Source organism: Sardina pilchardus, chromosome 6 (genome assembly GCF_963854185.1).
Source record: "Sardina pilchardus chromosome 6, fSarPil1.1, whole genome shotgun sequence".
Taxonomy (NCBI): domain Eukaryota; kingdom Metazoa; phylum Chordata; class Actinopteri; order Clupeiformes; family Clupeidae; genus Sardina; species Sardina pilchardus.
In genome coordinates this window covers 23,437,213-23,459,712 of record NC_084999.1, presented here as the reverse complement: position 1 = coordinate 23,459,712, position 22,500 = coordinate 23,437,213, and the positions used below count along the sequence as shown (strand labels likewise).

The window sequence follows — 22,500 nt, the reverse complement described above, 5'->3', positions numbered from 1 at the left end:
CTCTCCCTCTCTCCCTCCCTTCCTCCCTCTCTCTCTCTCTCCCTCTCTCTCTCTCTCTTTCTCTCTCTCTCTCCCTCCCTGTAGATATGACCCAGATAGTGGTCATGACAGTGGGGCAGAAGATGCCCAGGACAGCCCCCCTCCGTTCTGCTTCCTCACCATGGGCATGGGCAAGATCCTTCTGCCCCACCAGGGGGTAACTCACCCCTCTGGCAACCCCCTGACCGCCCCTCTGCCCCCGCGCCTCGGGGTGTGTCTGGACTTCGACAAGGGCCGCGTCACCTTCTACGACGCCCACTCCCTGCGCATGCTGTGGGAGGGGCCAGTGGACTGCTCCGCCCCCGTCTGCCCAGCCTTCTGTTTCATTGGTGGAGGGGCGCTGCAGCTGCAGGAGCTGATAGCCAATCGCAGCATCGAGCAGACCCCGCCCAGGAGAGTGACCATCCAAACACGTGCCACCAATCTCTGCAACTGACATGACGGGTCGCATGTCCAACCAATCGGATGTCAGGATGGTTCCTAGTGTTAAGCACCTTTGAATTACTCTTCTTATACCGTCCATGAATTTATTGATTTATTTTCTATTTATTTTGCTTACCAGGGATGCTTTGTATTAAGGTTTGTGTAAACATTCAGAACTAACCAAATTTTTTAACAGTATACTGTCTTTGCATTTCTGCTAATGGTGGATCTCGGCAAATCATTCTCTCGTGTTGACGTCATCTGCTCACAGGAAGTTCCGAAATTGTAAGCTGTAAAAAAAAATATGCTCCAAACTATCAACAAATGCATGCATGTCTGGACATCCTGAATGTGACTAAAGTTCTGTACCTCAACGCCTTCTCTAACTCCAGTATGACAACAATAGGGCACTGAATGCGTGAGCCTGTGATTTGCAGTGATCTACCGAAAAATAATGATTCTTCAAAGCTGTTAGACAAGTTAGATGGACAGGTTTTAGGATCTGTGGATAGGTTTTGAAAGGTCAAGATTTGATCTGGTGACCTTTTGGAATGTTTTATCCCTTGGAATGTACCCACCGGCACATCCATAATATGTTGTCATCTTCTCTGTGTGTGTGTGTGTGCGTGTGTGTGTGATGTGTGACTGATATCTTGCTGTAGTAGTTCGAAGTATCATAACATTGTTTGTAAAATCAGTTGCTGTCTGCATGTATAGCACTTGGAAGTTTGAATTCTCTGACTAAAAGCTTATTCCCAGCAATGTCAAGGGCAATGGAATATGTGTTTGTATCTGTGTGTGTATGTGTGTGTGTCCACACACACACACACACACACACACACATTTTTCTTCACCAGCAGGATAAGTTGTGGCAGTGTGTCATAGTCTGGATAGCAGTGATGTTTGCAGGTTTGGCACCGGTCAACAAAGTATGTCCCTTTTGCACAGATTTTCCACCAGTCCAGTGAATCATGGCGAAGCCTCATAAGAGCTTATCAAACGCCAACAGCAACCCCTCCACTTCCACAGCTCTCTCCTTCCCTGCGATGCCACAGGCACCCCTACACCTCCTCTCTCTCGTATACGGCCTCACCGACTCAATTCAGAGGCCGTAGTCTCACCAGCCTCCACTGAGTTTGAGGCAGCCGTTGAGGTTGGCAGACAGGCTCGCTAGTCAACTCCCTGGATATAGGCATACACTGAACCACATGAAATGTCATTTGCACTTCATTCATTCGGCAAACACCTTCATTTCCGAAATGACTTACAGTTGATGAAGCACCAATCGAGCTTTAGCGAGCTAATCAAGACTCAGTAAAAAGACAAAGTAAAGAGCTAATGGAGGCAGAAATACTTCAGTATTTGGCAAGATGCAGTGAAGGGATGAGAGAAGATGCTCTGTGGTGACCATAGGCAAAGCAAGACCATGAAAGAGTAGAGTAGAGTTAGGTAGAGTTAAAGAGTACATATTTCGCCCCCCCCCCCCCCTTTCCACACTTTTAGATTTCTTTCTCAAGTATATTTGACATATTTAGGCTTTTGTCTCTGCGTATACAGACAGTAGAGAAAGACGAAGAAGTGATTGGAAGAAGAGAGATGAGTTGGGATTGTGAAATGACTGCAGATCGGAATCAAAGCGAGCCGAGCCCCCATGGGCACTTGGCCTGAATGTAGAACGGGTGCTGCCACTTCATACTTGTCATACTTTGGTCAAAAACGTTTTCACCACTGTCTGAACAACCCTGTTCTGAGCGGCATGATCCTGTGCCGGTCATTTCACAAGCACAGTCATCCTGCATGATGACTTCACTTCAACACGTTTTGAACCGGTTTTGAGCTTACGAGATTCAGGCAAACTTTTGCACTTTGGTTCTTCAGTCGTGAGTCGACACCCAGATAGATAAAATGGAGGTGGTTTAATCCAACAAGCTGCTAGACTCGGGGTCACTTTGGCCAGCGGATCCGAGTGGCTCACTGACTCATGTCTCTAGACCTAGGAATCCCATGAACAAAACAGCTGGGTTGTGTTATCTGTGTTTGTACAGTACGCATTGGTAGCCATCCCAGATACCCAAGTTCATTCATAAAAGCACTGAAAAAGGTGGAATTGATGGAAGATGAAAACGATGTCCCCTTTAGTATTTCATATAATTTCAGATGGATTGTAGGGCCTGTAGAAGGAAGGGTGGCCTCTCCAGAACAATGGCTGGTCTAATTGGTGTTCATTAGCTGTAGGCCTACATGCAAAGCATTGCAGAGCAGTTTCTGTTGGTTCCAGTCCTGTTCAGTACTGTATGTTGTGGGCAGACTTGTTAGCCTGTATTCTTTGCTGTTTGGGCCAAAACTAGATGAGCAGGAAGCATCCGGATTCACATCACAGACACACACACACACACACTCTCTCACACACATACATACACAGTCTCTGTTTTCAACCCTTCTCCTAACACGCACATTTTTAAATTAGTGTGACCTTTGTAATGATGTCCCCACTTACCATGTTTTTGCTATGACTTCATGTGACACTTCATTCATTGTTTGGTTTTGCAAAAGCCCATATTGCTTTCCAAAAGGATCTGTTATAATTATTCTTTGAAAAAAGGATGCTGCTTTAGGCTGTGCAACTGTCAGTCTCAAATCTAGTTGTATGCAGGTGTGTGTGTGTTTGTGTGCGTGCATGTTTGAGTTTCTGTGCTAACCTGACTGTATGTGTAGGTTAACCTGCATCAGTGTGTGTGCATGGGTTTGAGTGTCTGTGCATATATGTAAGATTGTGTGTGTGTGTGTGTGTGTGTGTGTGTGTGTGTGTGCGTGTGTGTGTGTGTGTGTGTGAGAGAAAGAGAGAGTGAGTGTGAGAGTAGTTGAGTGTTTATTAGATCATTTGCAATAAAGACTGTACTCAGTTGCACACAGCTCTGGTTTTGGCCTCCGTGTTTGTGTTGGTGTACTGTATGTTGGTGCATTAATTGTATTAGTGTGTCAAGTCCTCTTGTGTATGCCTGCACTGCACTGCTCTGGCCCAAGGCATTCTGGGATATGTAGTACTGCCAGAATGTCTGAATTCTGAATGTAAGATGAAATTAAGCGATGAAGCAAAATAGATACACTGGATCTGCTGTCACAATCAGACTGCCACAACAGAATGGAAGAAGTGAATATTTGTATGTGAGAGGTAACGGTACCCAATCTCAAGGAATGGGAAGTAAAAAAAAAAAAAATGGCAGTCTATCTGTCTGCATGTTGAATGTTGTCCATATTGTTAAATGTATTTTTTTAAACAAGAGAACACACACTGTCTAAATATTGTATTCACACTAACATAATACAGCACTTGTTGTTTTCTTGTAGCAGGTATTATTCATGACAATGAGTTTATAAGGGTTATTCCACGTCAAATTAGCACATTTTGGAAAATCCTAATTCCCGCCCAATCCACTTACATTTTCTTTATTCATTTAAATGGCCTTTTACTTTGGAGTACACCTACCCCAATTATCCAAACTATTAGTTAGTTTACGATCAAATGGGCTTTGTAAAGTAGCATCGTCATTCTTGCCAATTCTAGTCAGAATTTGAGTCTGATACGGCTCCATTGGGACGTGATTATAAGGGGCATGTTTCAACTGATAGGCTACAGTAGGGAAAATGCCTCTGCACTCAATTGGAACCTTCCAGCCACAGCGTTTTTGTTGCGAACAAAATCAACCGAAGCATGCTCAGATGATGTAACAGACGACGCCCTGTCGCTCATCTGTTGCTCCTCTGTCCATAGGCTACAAAGCCCAATTTGATTGGTCCAAACAGCTCTGGTTTGGGCACAGTTGCTTCACAACTCCAGACCAGTCCAGTCCAGACTGAACTTCCTGACCTCAAATGTTGTGGGCGGGGCTAGTTTGGCTGGCATCCAGGCTAATCATAAAGGTTATAATTAAGGTAAACAATTGTGCATAGTGTACCTTTAAAGGTATACTATGTAACGTTTTTCAGTTAATCAATTCGTTCCATACTGTTATATATGATTTAATGAGTCATTACCGGTCGAACGGTGTCTTTTTTGGCCGCTCTAGTGGTCTGTAGCGGTAAAACCACACTTGCAACTTCAGGAGACACCGGGCACGCACCCATGCTCTACTCCAGGAAGTGTCATGTAAAGTCTCATGAAAAGGCACGGCAGACTGACCGATTGAGGAGTTTTGTCAAATATACACGCTAAAGCTGTAGGGGAAGCTCTGCAGAGAAATATGCAAGCATAAAAAGAGCGAAAATGAAAAGTGAAAGCGAAACCGGCGATGAAATCACCAATCCTGCATAGTATACCTTTAAAGCCATTTTGCCAACTTAAGACTAGCTTATCTCAGTAACTACTTTGGACTTGAGCAGTTCATTCAGTATGCAACACCTGTCAAATGATGATGGTCTACGTATATATTTGTTAATCTGAAGAAATATTTGGCTCGCACTGCACTCTGTTCTTCTGAGAGGGTCATAAACATGGTGTTTTTACAGATATCAGCGAAAAAGGAGAATGTGAGGGGGCCAAGTGGAAGGTTGATTTGACTTAGAATGACCCATAAGGATCTAATATAGAACAGCAAATAATGCTGCATAAAATGTTCAGCACACACAAACGCACACACATGTACTGCAAGTAGGGGGGATATATTTACAGTAGGTAGGTAGTTGTAGTCAAAATTCAAAATTCTGACACTATATCGCAGGCTTGTATCCAATAATACACATTTCACTGAGTACTTTGCTGTGTATTCTTTTTTTGAAAGAGTTTCTGATAATAAAGCGACCCTTTGAAAGGTGTCTTAATGTTCATCTTGCTGGTGCCCTTCAGTATCAACTACTGGGCAGCCCAACTACTCCACTCCCTCGTCATTGCAGTTCTCATGTACCAGTTCAGGTTGGCAGAAGTGCTGACGTGCGGTGTGGTCACGGTGCTCGATGTCAGACGTGGAGCACTCCTGTGGAACTTTCCAGAATTCTCAACCTGACATGTTAACCGGCAGAGCCTTTTTTTGTGTGTATTGCTCCTTTTTTTGTAATGGCTTAAATGGTTGTGGATCTGAACAAGTTATTACTGATCCTTCTCTTTTAATGGTATCAATATATAATCGGCAGGCGTGTAAGGATTTATCTTAGCCTACCTTTTATTTGAACAACCAGAGAATTCCAGCTGATTGTAATGGTGCCCTTCGATAGCAGCCTGGTGTGTGTGTGTGTAAAAGTCAAGCAAGCTAAAGAATAAATACAATTGTGAAAACACGTGTAAACGTGATACATTCCATTGTTAAATAACTTTAACTTCCAACACTAACAAGGTAAGAAGCACAGAATCATAGAAAGAATCATAGAAAGTTTGCAGAATAGCAAACTGTTCAACAGTATCCATATACACTGAACACTCTATGACAATCCTATGGGTTGTTTTCACATCCACCATCTTACATTGGCATTGAAAACATATTTTCAGATTTTTAAAATGTTTAGTTCCATGTTGGTCATTCCTGTACTTTTGTCGTTGTTTTTGCTCTAAACTGGAATGCTATTAGCATCATTATCAAGATCATTTGGTATCATATTGTCACAATGTTGTTAGAGAGGTGCAGTAAAATAAAACGTCTTTAGTCAGATATCCAAATGTGCCCTTGGGCCAAACTATTTGGGGACCCCAGCGGATAAACTCTGGCCAGATAGAAAGGTCTACTCTTATGACATACTCTAGGTTAGCTGATGTTTTCCTTTTGTTTAGCACAGAGGGAAACAATAGTTTTGGGTCTTTGAATGACATCTGTGTTAAATGTTTTGCAAAAGGGAGTGAAAAATGTGAGAACCCAATAGAAATGTGTGAACACATTTGCAACAGATGACTTCCGCTGTGCTAAGAAGGTGTTAATGTAGACCAAGTGGATCCCAGTTTCATTAAGCAGGTTAGAGCAATCGAGAAAAACTGTTAACTCCAGGCTTGCCAGGCTACAGGTCTGGGTAAATGTAACATGAATCCCATGTCACACTTTATCCACCACTAGATGGTGTAGTTTCATGACTATTAGTAATAATTTAACTAGCAACTATTCTACTCCATCACACATTGTATAATGTATGGGTGCACAAAGACTTACCAACAAGCTACATTGTAGCAAGGTAATTTTCACACATTCAGGTAGCTCTCTCTATCCAAGTGTTTTTGGCCATCATGCCCAGACCTCGAATGTCATCTCGGGTAAATGAAAATAAGGGATGATTGCAGGCAACCATCAATACAATCTACATGCAGCACAGAGAGGACATCACTTGTGGCCAGATCCAAACAGAGGGTTGGATCCATCTGCCCAACATCGCATGGATGCACACACACACACACACACACACACACACACACACACACACACACACACACACACACACACACACACACACATGAAACAAATATAAATGTTTCAGCGAAAGAGGCTGGTAGCTCTTGGTTGACTCAGTCCACGTATAGGGTGCTCTTGGACAAGTTCATGATACGGAGATAAAGTCCAGGAATATATATTGTTGCTTTTTTCAATAGCAATTTATCCAGCAATTAGATTTTTTTACTTTTGTTTTTTTTGCAGGGGAATTCCTGTTGGCCATGGCCAAGCAGGACTCCCCAGCAATGTTACCAGTCCCAACAACAAACACACACACACACACACACACACACACACACACACACACACACACACACACACACACACACACACACACACACACACACAAGTACACAAAGTACACAAAGTACACACACACAGACACACACACTTTATTGTTTAAAAACATGGCAAATACCTTCAAGAACTGTTGAACATGATGTTAGTATGGAGGGGGCAAACTCAAAACCTGATTTGCAACAGGATTTTAGACAATTACATCTCACTTGGAGGTTCTGAAAGCTTGGTGACAAGTGTCAAACACAGGCAAGTTGATAAGTGACATGGAACGCACGCACACACATTCACACACACACACACACACACACACACACACACACACACACACACACACACACACACACACACACACACACACACACACAAAGTACACACACACACACACAAAGTACACACAAAGTACACACAAAGTACACACAAAGAACACACAAAGTACACAAAGTGCACAAAGTACACAAATTACACACATTGTCAGTCAAGCAGTGTTACCCATGGCACAATAAGCGTAAGTAAGGCATCACAGACCAGGACAAAATGCCAGCACAGACAAGAATGGCTGCAGCTGGCAGGAAGCTTTACAGTAATGGCAACATGTTTGCTCAAGATTGAATTAATAAGCAGGTGCAGGGTAATTAGTTATTATTTGTAAGCAAGTAAGTCTATTATAAGAGATACATAATACACTACACACATTCACAAACGTGCGCGCACACAAAGACACACCCTGTGTTCCTGTCTTTGTCTGACCTGTTTTGGTTGGGGGAAAGTCAGATGATCACACCCTCCTTCTTGCTCATCTCTCTCTTTGGCCCTGTTGACTTTGGCAGAGAAAGCAGCACATCCCTTCCACCTGATCCAGGTAAGACACACTACACTCCCCCTCTCTCTTCAATTCCCCCGTGCCTTATACCTGCCTTACCTCTGCATATGAAGCAGATGGATTCCCACCCTCTCCTTTTCATCCCCCTCTCCTCCTGCCCTCCCTCAGACATCCGGCTCCAATCTTGTCTTTGTAAAGTCTGTTTGGCCCTGTTGTTTACTAAACCCAAATCCTTTCTGATCTGACTCCCCTGTAGACCACTCCTTTCTTTTCTTGTGTGAAAGACACGGATCACTTTCCCTTTGTACTGTGGATAAGGAAAGGTTTCATGCGCATGCTAGTTGTCATTTTTGGTTTGGTTACTGTAAGTGGAGAAATCTTTCTGCAAACAGGCCAGGGTTGAATTTACCACATGTGATGTGGCAACACCTTTACTTCAACACTGTGATGTTCTGTGTGAAAAGCCTAGTGTCTGACTATTGTATGCTGATCAGATTACCAGGAAAACTTTAGCGCATCTACATATCAAGGCAGTAACACACTATGAAAACTTAGAGGGGAAATCCAGTGTTAATTGGGTTTTAGATGTATTAAGTATGACCTTAAGTCATGGACAAGGGGTGACCCTATCCAGACCCAAAGCGAAGCATTCCGAACTTAGCCAGTTTTTACCAATTCTTCCATAGTGCAGCGCTAGCAGCCGGGCATGTCTCATATTGCACACAAATCGCTTCTTTTAAAGCAACACTAAAGCACTTCTCCTCTGCTGCAAGGTGGAGTATGTTGCATGATTTTATTAAATTATGATGTATTGCGACATCAAAGCAAGTAACATTTGTAGTTTCTTATGACTCATTTCATCGTAGGCTACAATAGATCCGCTACCCGATTTGATAAACTTAGATAGTGTGGTTATACTGTAGCTTGTAGAGGGCCGTGAAGTGAATGCAGAAGTGCGTATACACCCAACATTATTTTAAGGTACAGAAAACTCTTTAATGTTGCTTTAATCCATCTACAAGGCTAACAAAACTGGTTAAGTTCGGGAATGCTTTGGGTCTGGAGAGGGTCACCTCTCATCCATGACTAACTTATGGTCATAGGCCTTCTTAACATACAGTATCTAACACCCATTTAACATTGGGCTTCCCCTTTAATGGTATGCTAGCATGAATAAAGTCCTCCGCTGTAGTTATGCAATTTGTCTTTTTCAGTTTGTGGGATGATTTTTCAATGCTTCATTGTTTAAAAACATGGCAAATACCTTCAAGAACTGTTGAACATGATGTTAGTATGGAGGGGGCAAACTCAAAACCTGATTTGCAACAGGATTTTAGACAATTACATCTCACTTGGAGGTTCTGAAAGCTTGGTGACAAGTGTCAAACACAGGCAAGTTGATAAGTGACATGGAAGGCACGCACACACATTCACACACACACACACACACACACACACACACACACACACACACACACACACACACACACACACACACACACACACACACACACACACACACACACACACACACACACACACACAGGCACATTGTGGAAATGTCAAAGCTAAAAATAGAGACTGGAATAAGAAGCAAATATTTCCGGGTGTGAGAGGTAGCAGGGTGCCACAGACATGCTCTTTTTTCTTTGGTCTCCAAAAACCTTACACGTGCTAATTACACACTACGTGTATTAATAACCATGCTGTGTTTTGGGCAGGTGTGTTTTTATACAAAATAGTTGACCGAGACAAGTGTGCGATGGCTGGATACGGACCCTGGGTGGCAGTGTTGAGCCTTTTCAGTCTGCTGTCAGCAGTCCATCTTGAGAAAGGTCAGTTTGAGATGCTTTACTGGAAGAAGGCAACCTGTCCTGGTAAGAGTCCAGATGAGCAAGTCTAACCATTTGGACTCATCAGCACACAACAGATTGGATCAACTCCACTCCAAATGATAAAATAGGGAAGAATTTGAAGGAGAAATGGTTATCAGAGGACTCTGGACTGGGGTACTTGAGCAATGCTCCGAGAAAGAATAATTATAAAAAATAGTGATCTGTAAGACAACATGTACAACATAGTGATAATAGCATCTTAGAATCTTAAGGAGAAATTCTGAAGTTGTGAAATTGGACAATGCCACATTAGTATTGCAGAAATGTCATTTGTTTGTGTGTGTGACCAAGTTTCCCTTCAGGTGAGACTTCATGCAATGTACTGGATCTAATAGTAATCTAAATGTGAAGTGGTAGTACTTCACATTCTCACTGAAAGGAATAGGCCAAATGTGTATAACACTGGTGCCATGCTCAGCAGTCAGAGTAGAATGTGCTGATCTTGAAGAGGCTCAGCTGCCTGAGATTCCAAAATGGACGCCTCTTCTCCATTGTGTGAGCAAGTGCAGGAAATGCAGGTGGAATGGGTGCTGGGACAGGCAGGAATGCAAGGACAGAAACAGTTGCAGTTTGGAGGTTTAAGAGTTTACAAGTCACCAGACCCTCATTCATGTGTGTGTTCACAGCAGACTCGACAGGTGAATCTGTACAGGGCAGGCTCTCTGAGAGCAGGACATTGAAGCCTGGATGAAGACAGTCATATTCATAGAGCTAACAAAAGTCCCCAAACAAGTCATAGCATAGACTAGGAAAAGACTGCATGTGCAAGGCATGCGCGTAGGCTATACAAATTGGCCCATTATTGTGAAGCCTATAGCTAATCACACATAAACTCCCTCTAGAGGCTAAACCTATGTATTGTATTGGACTCTATCTCTAGAACTCCAGTTGACTTAACACACTTGAGTAAAACAACTCTCTCAGAAAGAAATGATTACTATTTTAATACAAAGATAAATAATAAAAATAATAATAATAATAATAATAATAATAATAATAATAATAATAATAAAAAGAAACAAATAAAAAATTAATCTCTATCTTTCTCTCTCTCTCTCTCTCTTCCTCAGTGATGGTTGTTCCTCTAGTGGTCGATCCTCCAGTCGACGCTGGTCAAGTGTGTGCTGAGTACTCAGATGGCGGCTTCCTGCGCATTATAGATGTCTATGATATGATTAACGAGAAGTTCCAGCATTATGTTCGGGTATGTGTGCGTGTGTGTGTGTGTGTGTGTGTGTGTGTGTGTGTGTGTGTGTGTGTGTGTGTGTGTGTGTGTGTGTGTGTGTGTGTGTGTTTGTCTGTCGCCTTAATGACTGGGAGATTTATTTTTTTACTATTGAGATGGACCAATCAGTCCATAAGGATTAAACTGTTCTCTCTCTCTCTCTCTCTCTCTCTCTCTCTCTCTCTCTCTCTCTCTCTCTCTCTCTCTCTGTGTGCAGGGTGAGGCCAATGAGGTAGTGATGGAGTTCCTGAAGTATGCAGACGGGGATGGAGATGAGCGGCTGAACCTGAAGGAGTGCAAACTTCTGGTTGACCACATCACATCTGGTTAACTAAGTAAAGATATCAAGATTAAGCCTGCAGAGTCAACGGTGAAATGTAGTCTAGATATTGACATCAGACCTGGAATATAACCCATCTGTGACATTTTTTCCAAAATGTATACCATTTGAGGCATTTAAAACAAAATAAAGGTTTTGTTTTGTTAACACTTTAACACGTGTGTGTACAAGTATGGAACGTGATTGACAAAATAGGGACTGAAATACTGTCTCACTCAGTCTCACACACACACACACACACACACACACACACACACACACACACACACACTGCTGAACAGCCATGGGGGGTATCTGTGGACAGATGTTACAGTAAAAAGTGAAAAATGCAGATTGTAAATCTCTAAATAGTAACCCCAAAATCTGTACTCTGCACATCCTCGCCAATAAATTCCATGAGACAACTGCATGTACACACACACACACACACACACACACACACACAGAGAGAGAGAGAGAGAGAGCGAGAGGGAAAGAGAGAGATCCACATGCCAAAGAACCCACCCAGACTTCTTTATAGTCTGCCACTACTGACCTCACCTGTTGCCCAGAATGCTCTTGGCTATGTGTGTAAGTGGCTCTCAGCAGATGACATAGCTTGTGCGAGTGTATTTGTGTGTGTGGACAAAAACTCAATCAATTGTTTGTTCGCCCTTGAGTGTCAGTACATGAATACTAAGAAGCTTTTATGGAGCTTCTCCTTTTGTAAGGATTTTTTTTTTGTGTGTGGTAAGGAAGTTTGACTGAAAATAGCTACACAAAGTCAGGATGTCTGTCTGTATGCACGTGTATGTAAGTGTATGCACTGTATGTGTGTGTGTGTGTGTGTGTGTGTGTGAGCTGATGGCCAGGGGGGGGGGGGTCTGTTTTGACTAATGTGGCCTGCTGAAAACAGGACAGGCGGCAAGACTGGAGACAAAGAGTGAGATAGGCAGAGAAAGAGCAAGACCGCGCGCCGGGAGAGAGAAAGACTGAGAAAGAGTGAGAGAGAGAAAGACAGAGAAAGAGAAAGAGCAAGAGAGAGAGAGAGAGAGAAACAGACAGAGGCTTGGCGCTATGAGATGGAAACAGACAAGGGCAGAGTGTAAAAAAAGTAAGAGGGAAGCACATTCCTCCTCCTGCTCTTCTTCCATTCAAAACAACAGCTGGGGAGCACACAGGTGTGTGTTCCTCTCGGGTTTACTGACAGGGGCGGACGCCACACGCTGACTAGACATCCATCCCACACACTCACCAACCCACCCACCCACCCACACACACCCACACACACACACACACACACACACACACACACACACACACACACACACACACACACACACACACACACACACACACACACACACACACACACACACACACACACACACACACACACACACACACACACACACACACCTATGTAATTACAAACACAGTCAGGATCAGCACTACTCTCTCTCTCTCTCTCTCTCTCTCTCACACACACACACGCACACACACACACACACACACACACACAGCTGGCATTTTCTGGCCTTCAGGTCAGGCGCCTGATCAACCATCCTACCCTGTCATTAGCAGGATCCTGAGCCCGAGAGGAAAGAGTGAGTGAGCAAGAGAGGGCGAGAGAGACCCCTAAATCACTCACCTCTCCACCAATCCGCACGTGAGGCATCAGCACCCCTTCACATACCAACGCTAGACTGGAACAACAGCCTAACTCAGATAGCTGTGGTTGTTGTTGTTATTGTTGCAGCATTATGTTTGTGTGTGTGTGAGTGTGAAAGAGGGAGAGTTTGTTTGTCTGTCTCCTTAATCATTAATGACTGTTGTTGTTGTTGTTGCTGTTGTTATCATTATCATTCTTTCTCTTATCATTATTAGTATTGTTGATTTCATTCTTATTAATATTAAAAGAGTAGATTAAGATACCCTATACAACTATAAATATGCTTTTATGATATGATATTGCCTGCTATCTACATTAGGAAGATGACATTCAGAACTTATTTTTCAGTTATTCACAGAAATGGTTTTGGTAATATCAGTTGAAGTACAATGTCCTTACATAAGTATGTCATTACAAAATGTAGGTCGGGGTTTGGATTAAGAACTTAACATGTTACAGTACATGGTCACATTTACATCATATCAGGTGTGCTGATAAGACAGTTGCCTTTGAGTTCTCTTTACCCCATATGCCATATATGGCCAGTTTCCACTACAGGAACTGGACCCAGGGTTATTTTATTTTTTGTATTTCCATTGGACAAACTGCCCTATAACGCAACATTCCGGGAACTCCTACAGGGCTGAATCAAGTCCTTGCCTCGGGCCCGGAGTAGGTACTCCGGTGCGGCCGGAAAAACTCTTGCAGTGGTGCACGATGTAAACCAGGTGTGAACGAGGTGAGGAGAAAGACAAAAAAAACAGTAAAGCAGACATCACGTTGCAGATAAATTAATTACAGGTTAGGTTATTAACGTGTTGAGTTGAGTTGAGCTATATTAGCCACATTTACATGGACAGTTCTCTCATACCGATTCAACTCAAATAAAAATTTTGTGGCATGGGGCATGGAACACATGGGGTATGGTATATTTTGATCAGGTACTCTCAAACGCTTTAGAATCTTTCCTTGAGAAGGTACAGCTGTCAATCCGATTGTCCGTATAGGTCTACATGGCTGTTCAGTCAGAAAAGGAATGTAATACACCACCTCATTCATTCCGATAAAAATTCTGGTTGGATCTGGCATTTTTATGCCGACTAAGGTATTGATATTAGCCTGGGTGTTCCCATGCTGCCTTGCACGCAATTTCACTCACGCTGCTAAGGCAGCCTGGAAACAACCACCCTAATTTTTGCCTCAGATAGGGGACCAATCACAGAACAAAGGGGAAAGTAAGACGATGATGAGCTATGCACAGACGCATTTGATAGACATCCGTGGCGCCCAATAAACGGATCTAGGCATTTTTTCAAATACGAGAAAATGAAAGTTTGATTCCCAGACCACTTCTCATTGAGAATGAGGAGTGGTGGCGCTAGCCAGGCTATGTTCATATGAGATTTTTTATTCAGTTATTCCATTTCTAATCGGAATAAAAGTGTCCATGGATACTGAATGAACAAACTAAAAATAGGCTTTTTCATTTAGTAAGTATAAGTACAATTACAAACCTACATAATGCAACATTTGATTAGGAACAGCTATTCAAAGGTAACCTATGCAGTATGGTAGTATGGTGTCTATTGACCTCAATCCATTTGCGTAAGAAGGCTTAGATGTTGCAAAAATTTTCAAAACCAGCATGATTATGTTTCATCTTCAAGGTAGATAGATTAATTTAGGTTGTCACTAATTTAGGTAAGTTTAGGTTACTGTTCTGTAAGCAATTGATAATAAAGGATTTAGCAAAGGTGTATTAATGTGGGGAGAGTATTTGCTGCAGCTGCTATGTACTTTTATTTAATGTAATTAGTGTTGTGATCCTGCAGCAAAAAGGCTGCGTATGGTAGGTCCTAAGCTGTAAGGGCTGATTAGCGTTCCTCTACCTGTAATTGAGAGATTTATTAAAGTCTTTAAGTATACTGTATACTGTATGTATGCACAAGATGGTGGGCGTGGTGTGTATGTGTGTGTGTGATTTTCAGACAGGACTGTATGTGTGTGTGTGTGTGTGTGTGTGTGTGTGTGTGTGTGTTGTGTCCCTGTTATCATGGCAACAATGGAAGCTGGTAACTTCAGAGTGTGTAGGGTAGACTTGTGTGTGTGCGTATGTGTGTGTCTCAGACAGAATCTGTGTCTCAGGAAACAGAGAGATCCTGTTTTTGAGCTGGCCTCCATTGTTGCACTGATTAAATACACACACTCACACCATGCTGTGCTATCCCACACACACAGTCAACTCTTTCACACACATTCACTCTGACCTCTCTCAGACACACACACACACACACACACACACACACACACACACACACGTAAAATCAAGGATCCCCTTGCCTTGTTAAGTAATTGTGACACCCTGTCTCCCACCCAAGCTCAAAACACACACTCTCTCTCCCTAAACATAGGCCAGAAATACCACACCCCTGTCCTCTCCAGGACAACACAATCACAACACGCATCTTCTCTTCCTCTCTGTCTATGCTCAAGCAAAAAAAAAAAACCCACAGAAACACACTTACATATACACACACCATAGCACTCCCACTCCCACAAACACAAATGACATCTCCTTCCCACCACTTTAAGGGGGTCTCCATTAAACAGACACAGACACACACACACACACAAATGCGCGCGCACGCACACACACACACACACACACACACACACACACACACCCTTGAGCTCTGAGACTGCCTGTGTTTATTCTCTAGTCTCCATGTCGCCACAGATGAGTCCCTCCACCCATGGCGCTCTCTGTTATACCCACTCCTCTGGAACACCCGTTTGCGCTCCTTACGTTTCCTGTCCACCGCCCCCCCCTTCTTTTTTTCATACAGAAGGCCAGTCTTTCCTTCCCCTAGTAGTCCTACCCCATCTCAGATGTCCAGTGCTTTGGAAACCCAATTCTTACCCATCTCTCCATCTGTCTGGACCCATCTGGATACACTCAGGATTGCGCTGTAGCATGTGAGTGTGTGTGTGTGTGCATGTGTAGGAGCATGTGAGTGCTGTCTGATTGTATCACATAGACAGGAGGTGGCGGGGGGGGGGGTCTGGTTTTTGGAGCAAAGTGATTGAACAACGTCACAGCTGACAGCTGCACCTGTGGCTGATTTTTTTCCCAATAAGCAGAACAGACCCCTCCCTCCCTCTCTCTCTCCCTCTCTCTCCCTCTCTCCACCCCTCCCTCTCTGCGTCTCTGTGTTGTGTCTGGCCAAAGGCTCGGTTTCTGATCACAGGAAGTGATGCGGGCACAGCGGTGCACTGAGAAACAGCACAAAGGCTGTTCCCACCGCTCTCACACACGCACTTGCTCAGAAGTTGCGTGTGCGCAGTGGACACTCACTCACTCACACACACACACACACACACACACACTCTCTCTCTCACACACAAATCATCCAACACTATCGTTTCATCTCGCTCCCTCTCCCTTAGCAAACATAACTCACACGGAGACCTCAAAAATGAATAGCATATACAATTTATTATCGTTTCGACCACAGATATCTCCTCACACAGCCTAGCACATGGCACAGAGCTCCATATAATACACCACATCATACAGTTACACCTCTGAAGATGCAATGGAGGAAGCCTTTAGAAGGAATCTGCAGAACATTGGAGTAAGGGAATAAGGCCAGCAAGCACACACAAATACCAGTGAAGATAGGCGTTAGAGGCGTTAGAGCAACGTCAACCACAACACTTTGATTTTGGTTTGGAGGACATTCACTGAAAATGGCTGTAAAGGAGTTGCAAATGGTTGTAAAGGAGGCTGCTGTAAAGGCAACACAATGGCTATGGCTGAGTTGCTCAGACTATTTTGTGGCCATGTTAGAACATGAATGGACTCAGAGAGATATGTGAAGTCCTGATGCTGTGTGTTTCTGGAGTGGGACTCCACCATGTTTCTGTTTGTGATGTGTCCAAACACACAATGAATGTATCGCAGGTTTAGTCTGGGGCATACACACACCACGGTCAAGCCTTCTGGAGGTGTTGTGGGCCTAATTCAATGAAACACTGATGCTTGCTGATAACCCCCGTGGACTGCTCATGAAGGGGATGTGTGTTTTTCCCTCTGTTTTGGTTCTTTGGTAGATCCTGGGTACTACAACATGTGGCGTATTTGCACCTGCTGTCAACAATTTGTGTATTGTGTTGTATCTCACATTCTGTTGAAAATAGTTTGACATTTGATATGTTGTCTGTGTCCTTTTTGCAGCTATATATGGGTTTACAAGATTTGCAAATGATAACATTCTGTTCATTATTTGCATTTTTTTCACAACGTCACAACTTTTCCTGTGTCGGGGGTTGTACGCACAGTAAAATATGCAGCGTGTCTGCGACTGCCACAAGCCAGTTGTGCATTGTTGTTGAATCTCACATCATGCCATAATATGTGAAACAGGCTTGGCTGTTGTTCAGCCACTGTGGGAACACCCCTTAACTGTAGAACAAGGAACATCATTACTACAAATAACTAAACACTTTATAAAGTATTTTTTACACATTTCAGACATACAGTATGATAGATAGATAGGTATGTCTGAAATGTGTAAAAAATACTTATAAAGTGTTTAGTTATTTCACTAAGCCAACAACACAGACATCCATGTGCCCATATGTGTCCGACACAGCTCAATGTAAATTGGGATGTATCTAAGAGTCTCAACGCACTTGGAGCAGAGAGATACAGTATAGAGCAGGTGCGGACCATTACTTTCCATAGGGGGCCATGATGGCTAATAAAGTAAGTCGAGGGCCACCCGCTGGATGATTGAATGAAACACCAAACTCATTGTGCTGGATATTAAAATGACATGAAAGTAGCCTAAATACATGAGAGGTGAGCCTATTTTACAGTATGCCATTTCTGCAAGTCCATTCAGAGGCTGACACATTTATATCATATATTGTATTGTATTGTATATGTCTTTGGGGGCTTTTTGTTTAGGACCGTGAAGAGACTGACAGGAGTGGGAGAGAGAGAGAGATGGGGTGAGATGGGGGAATCTCCCGGGTCCCCGTGTGTACTGGGGTTTGAACGTGGTGGTGGTGTGTATGTATGTGTGTTAGTGATGTTTGAGTGTGTGTTTGAGTGTGTGTGTGTGTGTGTGTGTGTGTGTGTGTGTGTGTGTGTGTGTGTGTGTGTTTCTTAAAGCAATCAACTTTACTTTTGCCCTGCGTCTTGTCAATCGCCTTGCATACAGTACCCTTATAGCTGTTCTACAATTGAACATAGAAAATGGAACATAGAAACACTGTTTTCACATGTCAACAGTCAAGGGGCAGTCAAGACAGTGACACTTTCTTGGCATATCAAACATATTACTTTTGAACTGACACAGTCACAAAATACTGTAAAACATCATTAAAACACACAAAATTCAGTCTGCTTTACGATCCTCTGCCATTTTCCTAGAATCTTAGATTTCACACATTGTTTTGTAAGAGCTACCGTTAAGCGTATGATTTAAAGTTTGTAAAATGTTAAAAGCAGCAAGCTACGCTTAGGTTAGCAGAAAAGAATACTGTGGCCGTGTAGTGGGCTGAATGGAAACCGTATGCAGGACTGGGATCTGATGTAGAGGAGGACCGCACATGCAGACAACAGTTAAAGCTTACACACCCTAGCCAGTGAGGACAATCTGTCCTTTTCACGTGGGAAAGCCGACACTTATCTCATACGGCTATTGCGACGGAAACTGCTGCCAAGGGGCAAGGCGATACCTGAAGTCCTACTTTTTTTTTTAATTAAGGAGAAGAAGCCGAAGTAAAACCCTGTTATCGCCTAGAGCAGCATCAGATTCTAGCACTCCCTCCGGAATCCTCTAGAAAGTATTCATGAGAATGTGTGGCGAGCGCCATATAGGCCACTAGTCATCTTCACCTACAGTCCATTAAAACAGACTAAAGACAGACAACAGATAGCCTCCGATTGTTGACCCTGAGCCATCATGTGCAAAAGTGACCAACTGACGAAGGCAAACATACCACAGGATTTAGAGTGAAGTCCCGAAGTAAAGTCTTTTGGTCTACACAACTGAGAAGAGTCACCAGCCAGTGTAATGAGAAGTCACTCATGAATAATAGTCATTTATAGTTATAAAAACACAATCCCTTTCATTTAGCAACAACGGCAGTGGCACTACACTAAACTGACTCTATGGACCTTATATTAACACCCCTGGACTCATAGAAGTTTCTGTCAATTATCAACCCCCCCCCCAAAGGCCATTTCACAGCATGTCCAAATTTGTCTGATGAAATGTTCACACAAAATCACAGAGCTAATTAAATACATGTGTTCTCCGTTCTTATCAGTCTTTACACGTCCAGGATGAAATAATTTCAGATTCTCTCTGAAATGTATTTTTCATGACAATGGAGGCCATCCTCATGCAAATATTGTGTCTGATAATGGTGGTGATCTTGTGTGAAAGGGCCTTAAGTATGTGGTTTAGTAGCTTCCCAGATATGCCAACTCTTAGTGGTAAAACTCCTATCAGAAGAGCCCCATTAGTGGCTGGAGTACGCCCTTGGACAGAAATGTCTGAGGGATCATCATCACCTCACCATCAACGTCCTCCTCCTCTGCAGAGTGGCTACAGTAGCTGTTGCTGAAGATCACACTAAACTGAGGGAGAGGGGAAGGTGTAAAATCTTTGACCAACAATGCTTCAGGTTTTCATTCCAAACAAGCAACAAACAAACAAACAGGCAAACAACAAAGACGCAAAAGCATCTACAACTGGTCACAGTTTCAACTCCAGACCTGTCCACACACACACACACACACACACACACACACACACACACACACACACACACACACACACACACACACACACACACACACACACACACACACACACACACACACACACACACACACACACACACACACACACACACACACACACACACACACACACACACACACACACACACACACACACACACACACACACACACACACACACGTATGTGGAATGACACCCTGTACACTGGCTCTTTGTCAAAGACAACTGTGGCTTGGTGGGCACAGCGACCCCCCCTATGCATAAAAAAGAGCTTCTTCCCCTTCCCACAAAGGTCAGATAAAGGTCACATAGAGGTTAGAGGGCAGCTGGCCGACTCCCCGGTAGCTCTGGCTCTGGTGGGTACTCTCTTGATGTACATGGCAGTGTAGGAGAGATGACATGCTAACGTCAGCAACACCACAGCAATACCAGCGCACACCCCAGCACACGAACAAGACAAAGAGCCGTCTGTGTGGAGGGAATGTGGGTGACACAAGACTGTAGGAAGGAATGGAATGTATAGAGAAAAGAACGCCCACTACTGAGCTATGCATTGTCAACAGGTCATAGGTGATTTCACAAAGAAATCGTCAAGGCCGAAATTGTAAGGCCTCAAAATGGCATTCAGAAATATCTTGTAATTTTCTTGTAGATGCGCGGAAATGCACATGTGTCGATGAAGTACAGTAATACAGTCTTTCTTAAGTTTTGCAAGGGGATTTGATAGAATCGACTGAATATTAAGTTGAAAAACAACAAAACACTGTATTGAAAAATACATTTTGGCAAGTAAACTCTCTAAACATACAGAATATTGAGAAAGGGACAAAGGAAACTACATGAACTACATATTGCAAACACGTGTGAGGTCATAATAGTGGATAAGTGACAGGTACCTGAAAATGACCCCCGGACAAACCAGCATTCTTTAACAGATAAGTTGAGTCATTCCTCACTTTAAAGTGCAATGAACTGAAACCTCGCAGGTGGGGATGACTTAAGACGCTTGTCCCACAAGTCCCGCGGCCATTTGGGACACAGAACCGCTCCCCTCCCTCTCGTGAGCTTCGGAAGTCAATCACTTCTTTTCGCCCGAGGTGGGGGCCGTTCTTTGAGAGTCAAACAGGCTTTTTCTATAATGTACTGTACTTGACCAACCTACACGGCTCAACCCTTTTCAGCTATACCACGAGAGTCTGACATCGGTAACCATACATGTAAAACAAACTGAACTGTAGTCGCCTCAGAAGAAGGAGAGACCTTCAAGAGAAGCAGGGAAGTGGAGGCTGTTTCTAAGAGCACATAGGAGAAAGTTCCAGGAAGAAGGCACTTGGTGGTGGGTGCAGCACTTCGTCTATGTGGAGAGAGGGTTGTAGGGGGGCTTGCCCTCACTTCCCGATCCCAAACTCCAGAAGAGGAAGAAGCGAATGAGGCTGGTGACGATGCCTGGTGTGTTGGGGACCTGCGGGGCACACAGGGGAAGGATTAGAGGTGAGCACAACTTAGACTGCAGGGGAGGGGAACCATTTAACATCTAACTGAGCTCAGAGGGCACATTTGAGACTGGCACAGTTCGAGCAACACTATACAGTTTTTTTGCACCTTAAAATAATGTTCCCAAAATCATTTCAGTGGTTCATCAACTCGTGACAGGGTGAACGGCACTTCTGCAGTCACTTCGTGGCCCTCATATCTGCTCTAACCGCACTATGTAAGTTTGTTTGATCTGGTAGCGGATCTGTAGTTCGATGGAACAAGACAGAAAAAAACTACAAATTCGACTTTGTGTGCTTCGATGTTGCAATACATCATACTTTCATAAAATCCTACTCTACCTTGTCTGTGGAGATCGTTACTGGCTGGAGAAATAAATAGCGTGCATGTGACAGAGGAAAAGTGCTTTAGTGTTGCTTTAACAGAGCAGGGGGGACAGATTTAAGATGAACACATCTCAACAGTGCAGAGGGGACATATTAAATAGGAGCACCTCTAACAGCGCAGGAGGGGACGGATTTAAGATGAACACATCTCAACAGTACAGATGGGACATATTAAATATGATCTACAGTAACAGTGCAGGAGAGGACAGATTTAAGATGACGGCACATCAAAAATACAGAAAGCATTATACCTGTCAGTGTGCACAACCACATCCATTCCCACATTGACCCAGGAGAATATGGTACTCTCCCCACAGCCAACAGCAACATGCAGCACAAGAGAACACGATCCTGTACACGTGTTCTCGCTCTGATCAGGCTGGTCTGAATATTCATGACTGCGCCTGCACACCTGTCGCGCACGTTCTCGTTCAGTTAGATCTCACATTTGGGCCGAACCATGCCAGCACAGGCTGGTTGCAGCCGACAGTTATGAAAACGCTTCTCACATATGGGTCCCTGATTTAGATCGCTGAATAAGACTCACCGCTTTTGTCACTTGTCGCGCCGCGCGCGGCCAAAAAAACGGGCGAGCGACCAGATCTGATCTCGAGCTGACGCACTACGGGAGCACTTACATGGGCATGATGGGGTAACCTGGCAACCCGCATTACGAAAAACAACTCCAGCGAAAAGCCCCCG

General features: G+C 43.6%; 2 protein-coding genes across 2 annotated transcripts in view; one reads left to right on the top strand and one right to left on the bottom strand.

Annotated features, from left to right (window-relative positions):
- The window catches only part of trim46a (tripartite motif containing 46a), a 22,093-nt gene extending 17,636 nt beyond the window's left edge, over nt 1-4,457 (top strand). The window contains exon 12 of the mRNA XM_062539137.1: nt 85-4,457. Coding sequence (XP_062395121.1) covers nt 85-475 — 391 coding nt within the window. The 3' untranslated portion in view covers nt 476-4,457. The remainder of the gene's footprint in view (nt 1-84) is intronic.
- A 12,117-nt stretch (nt 4,458-16,574) lies between these two features.
- The window catches only part of slc50a1 (solute carrier family 50 member 1), a 12,473-nt gene continuing 6,547 nt past the window's right edge, over nt 16,575-22,500 (bottom strand). Inside the window, exon 6 of the mRNA XM_062539136.1 lies at nt 16,575-21,380. Coding sequence (XP_062395120.1) covers nt 21,273-21,380 — 108 coding nt within the window. The 3' untranslated portion in view covers nt 16,575-21,272. The remainder of the gene's footprint in view (nt 21,381-22,500) is intronic.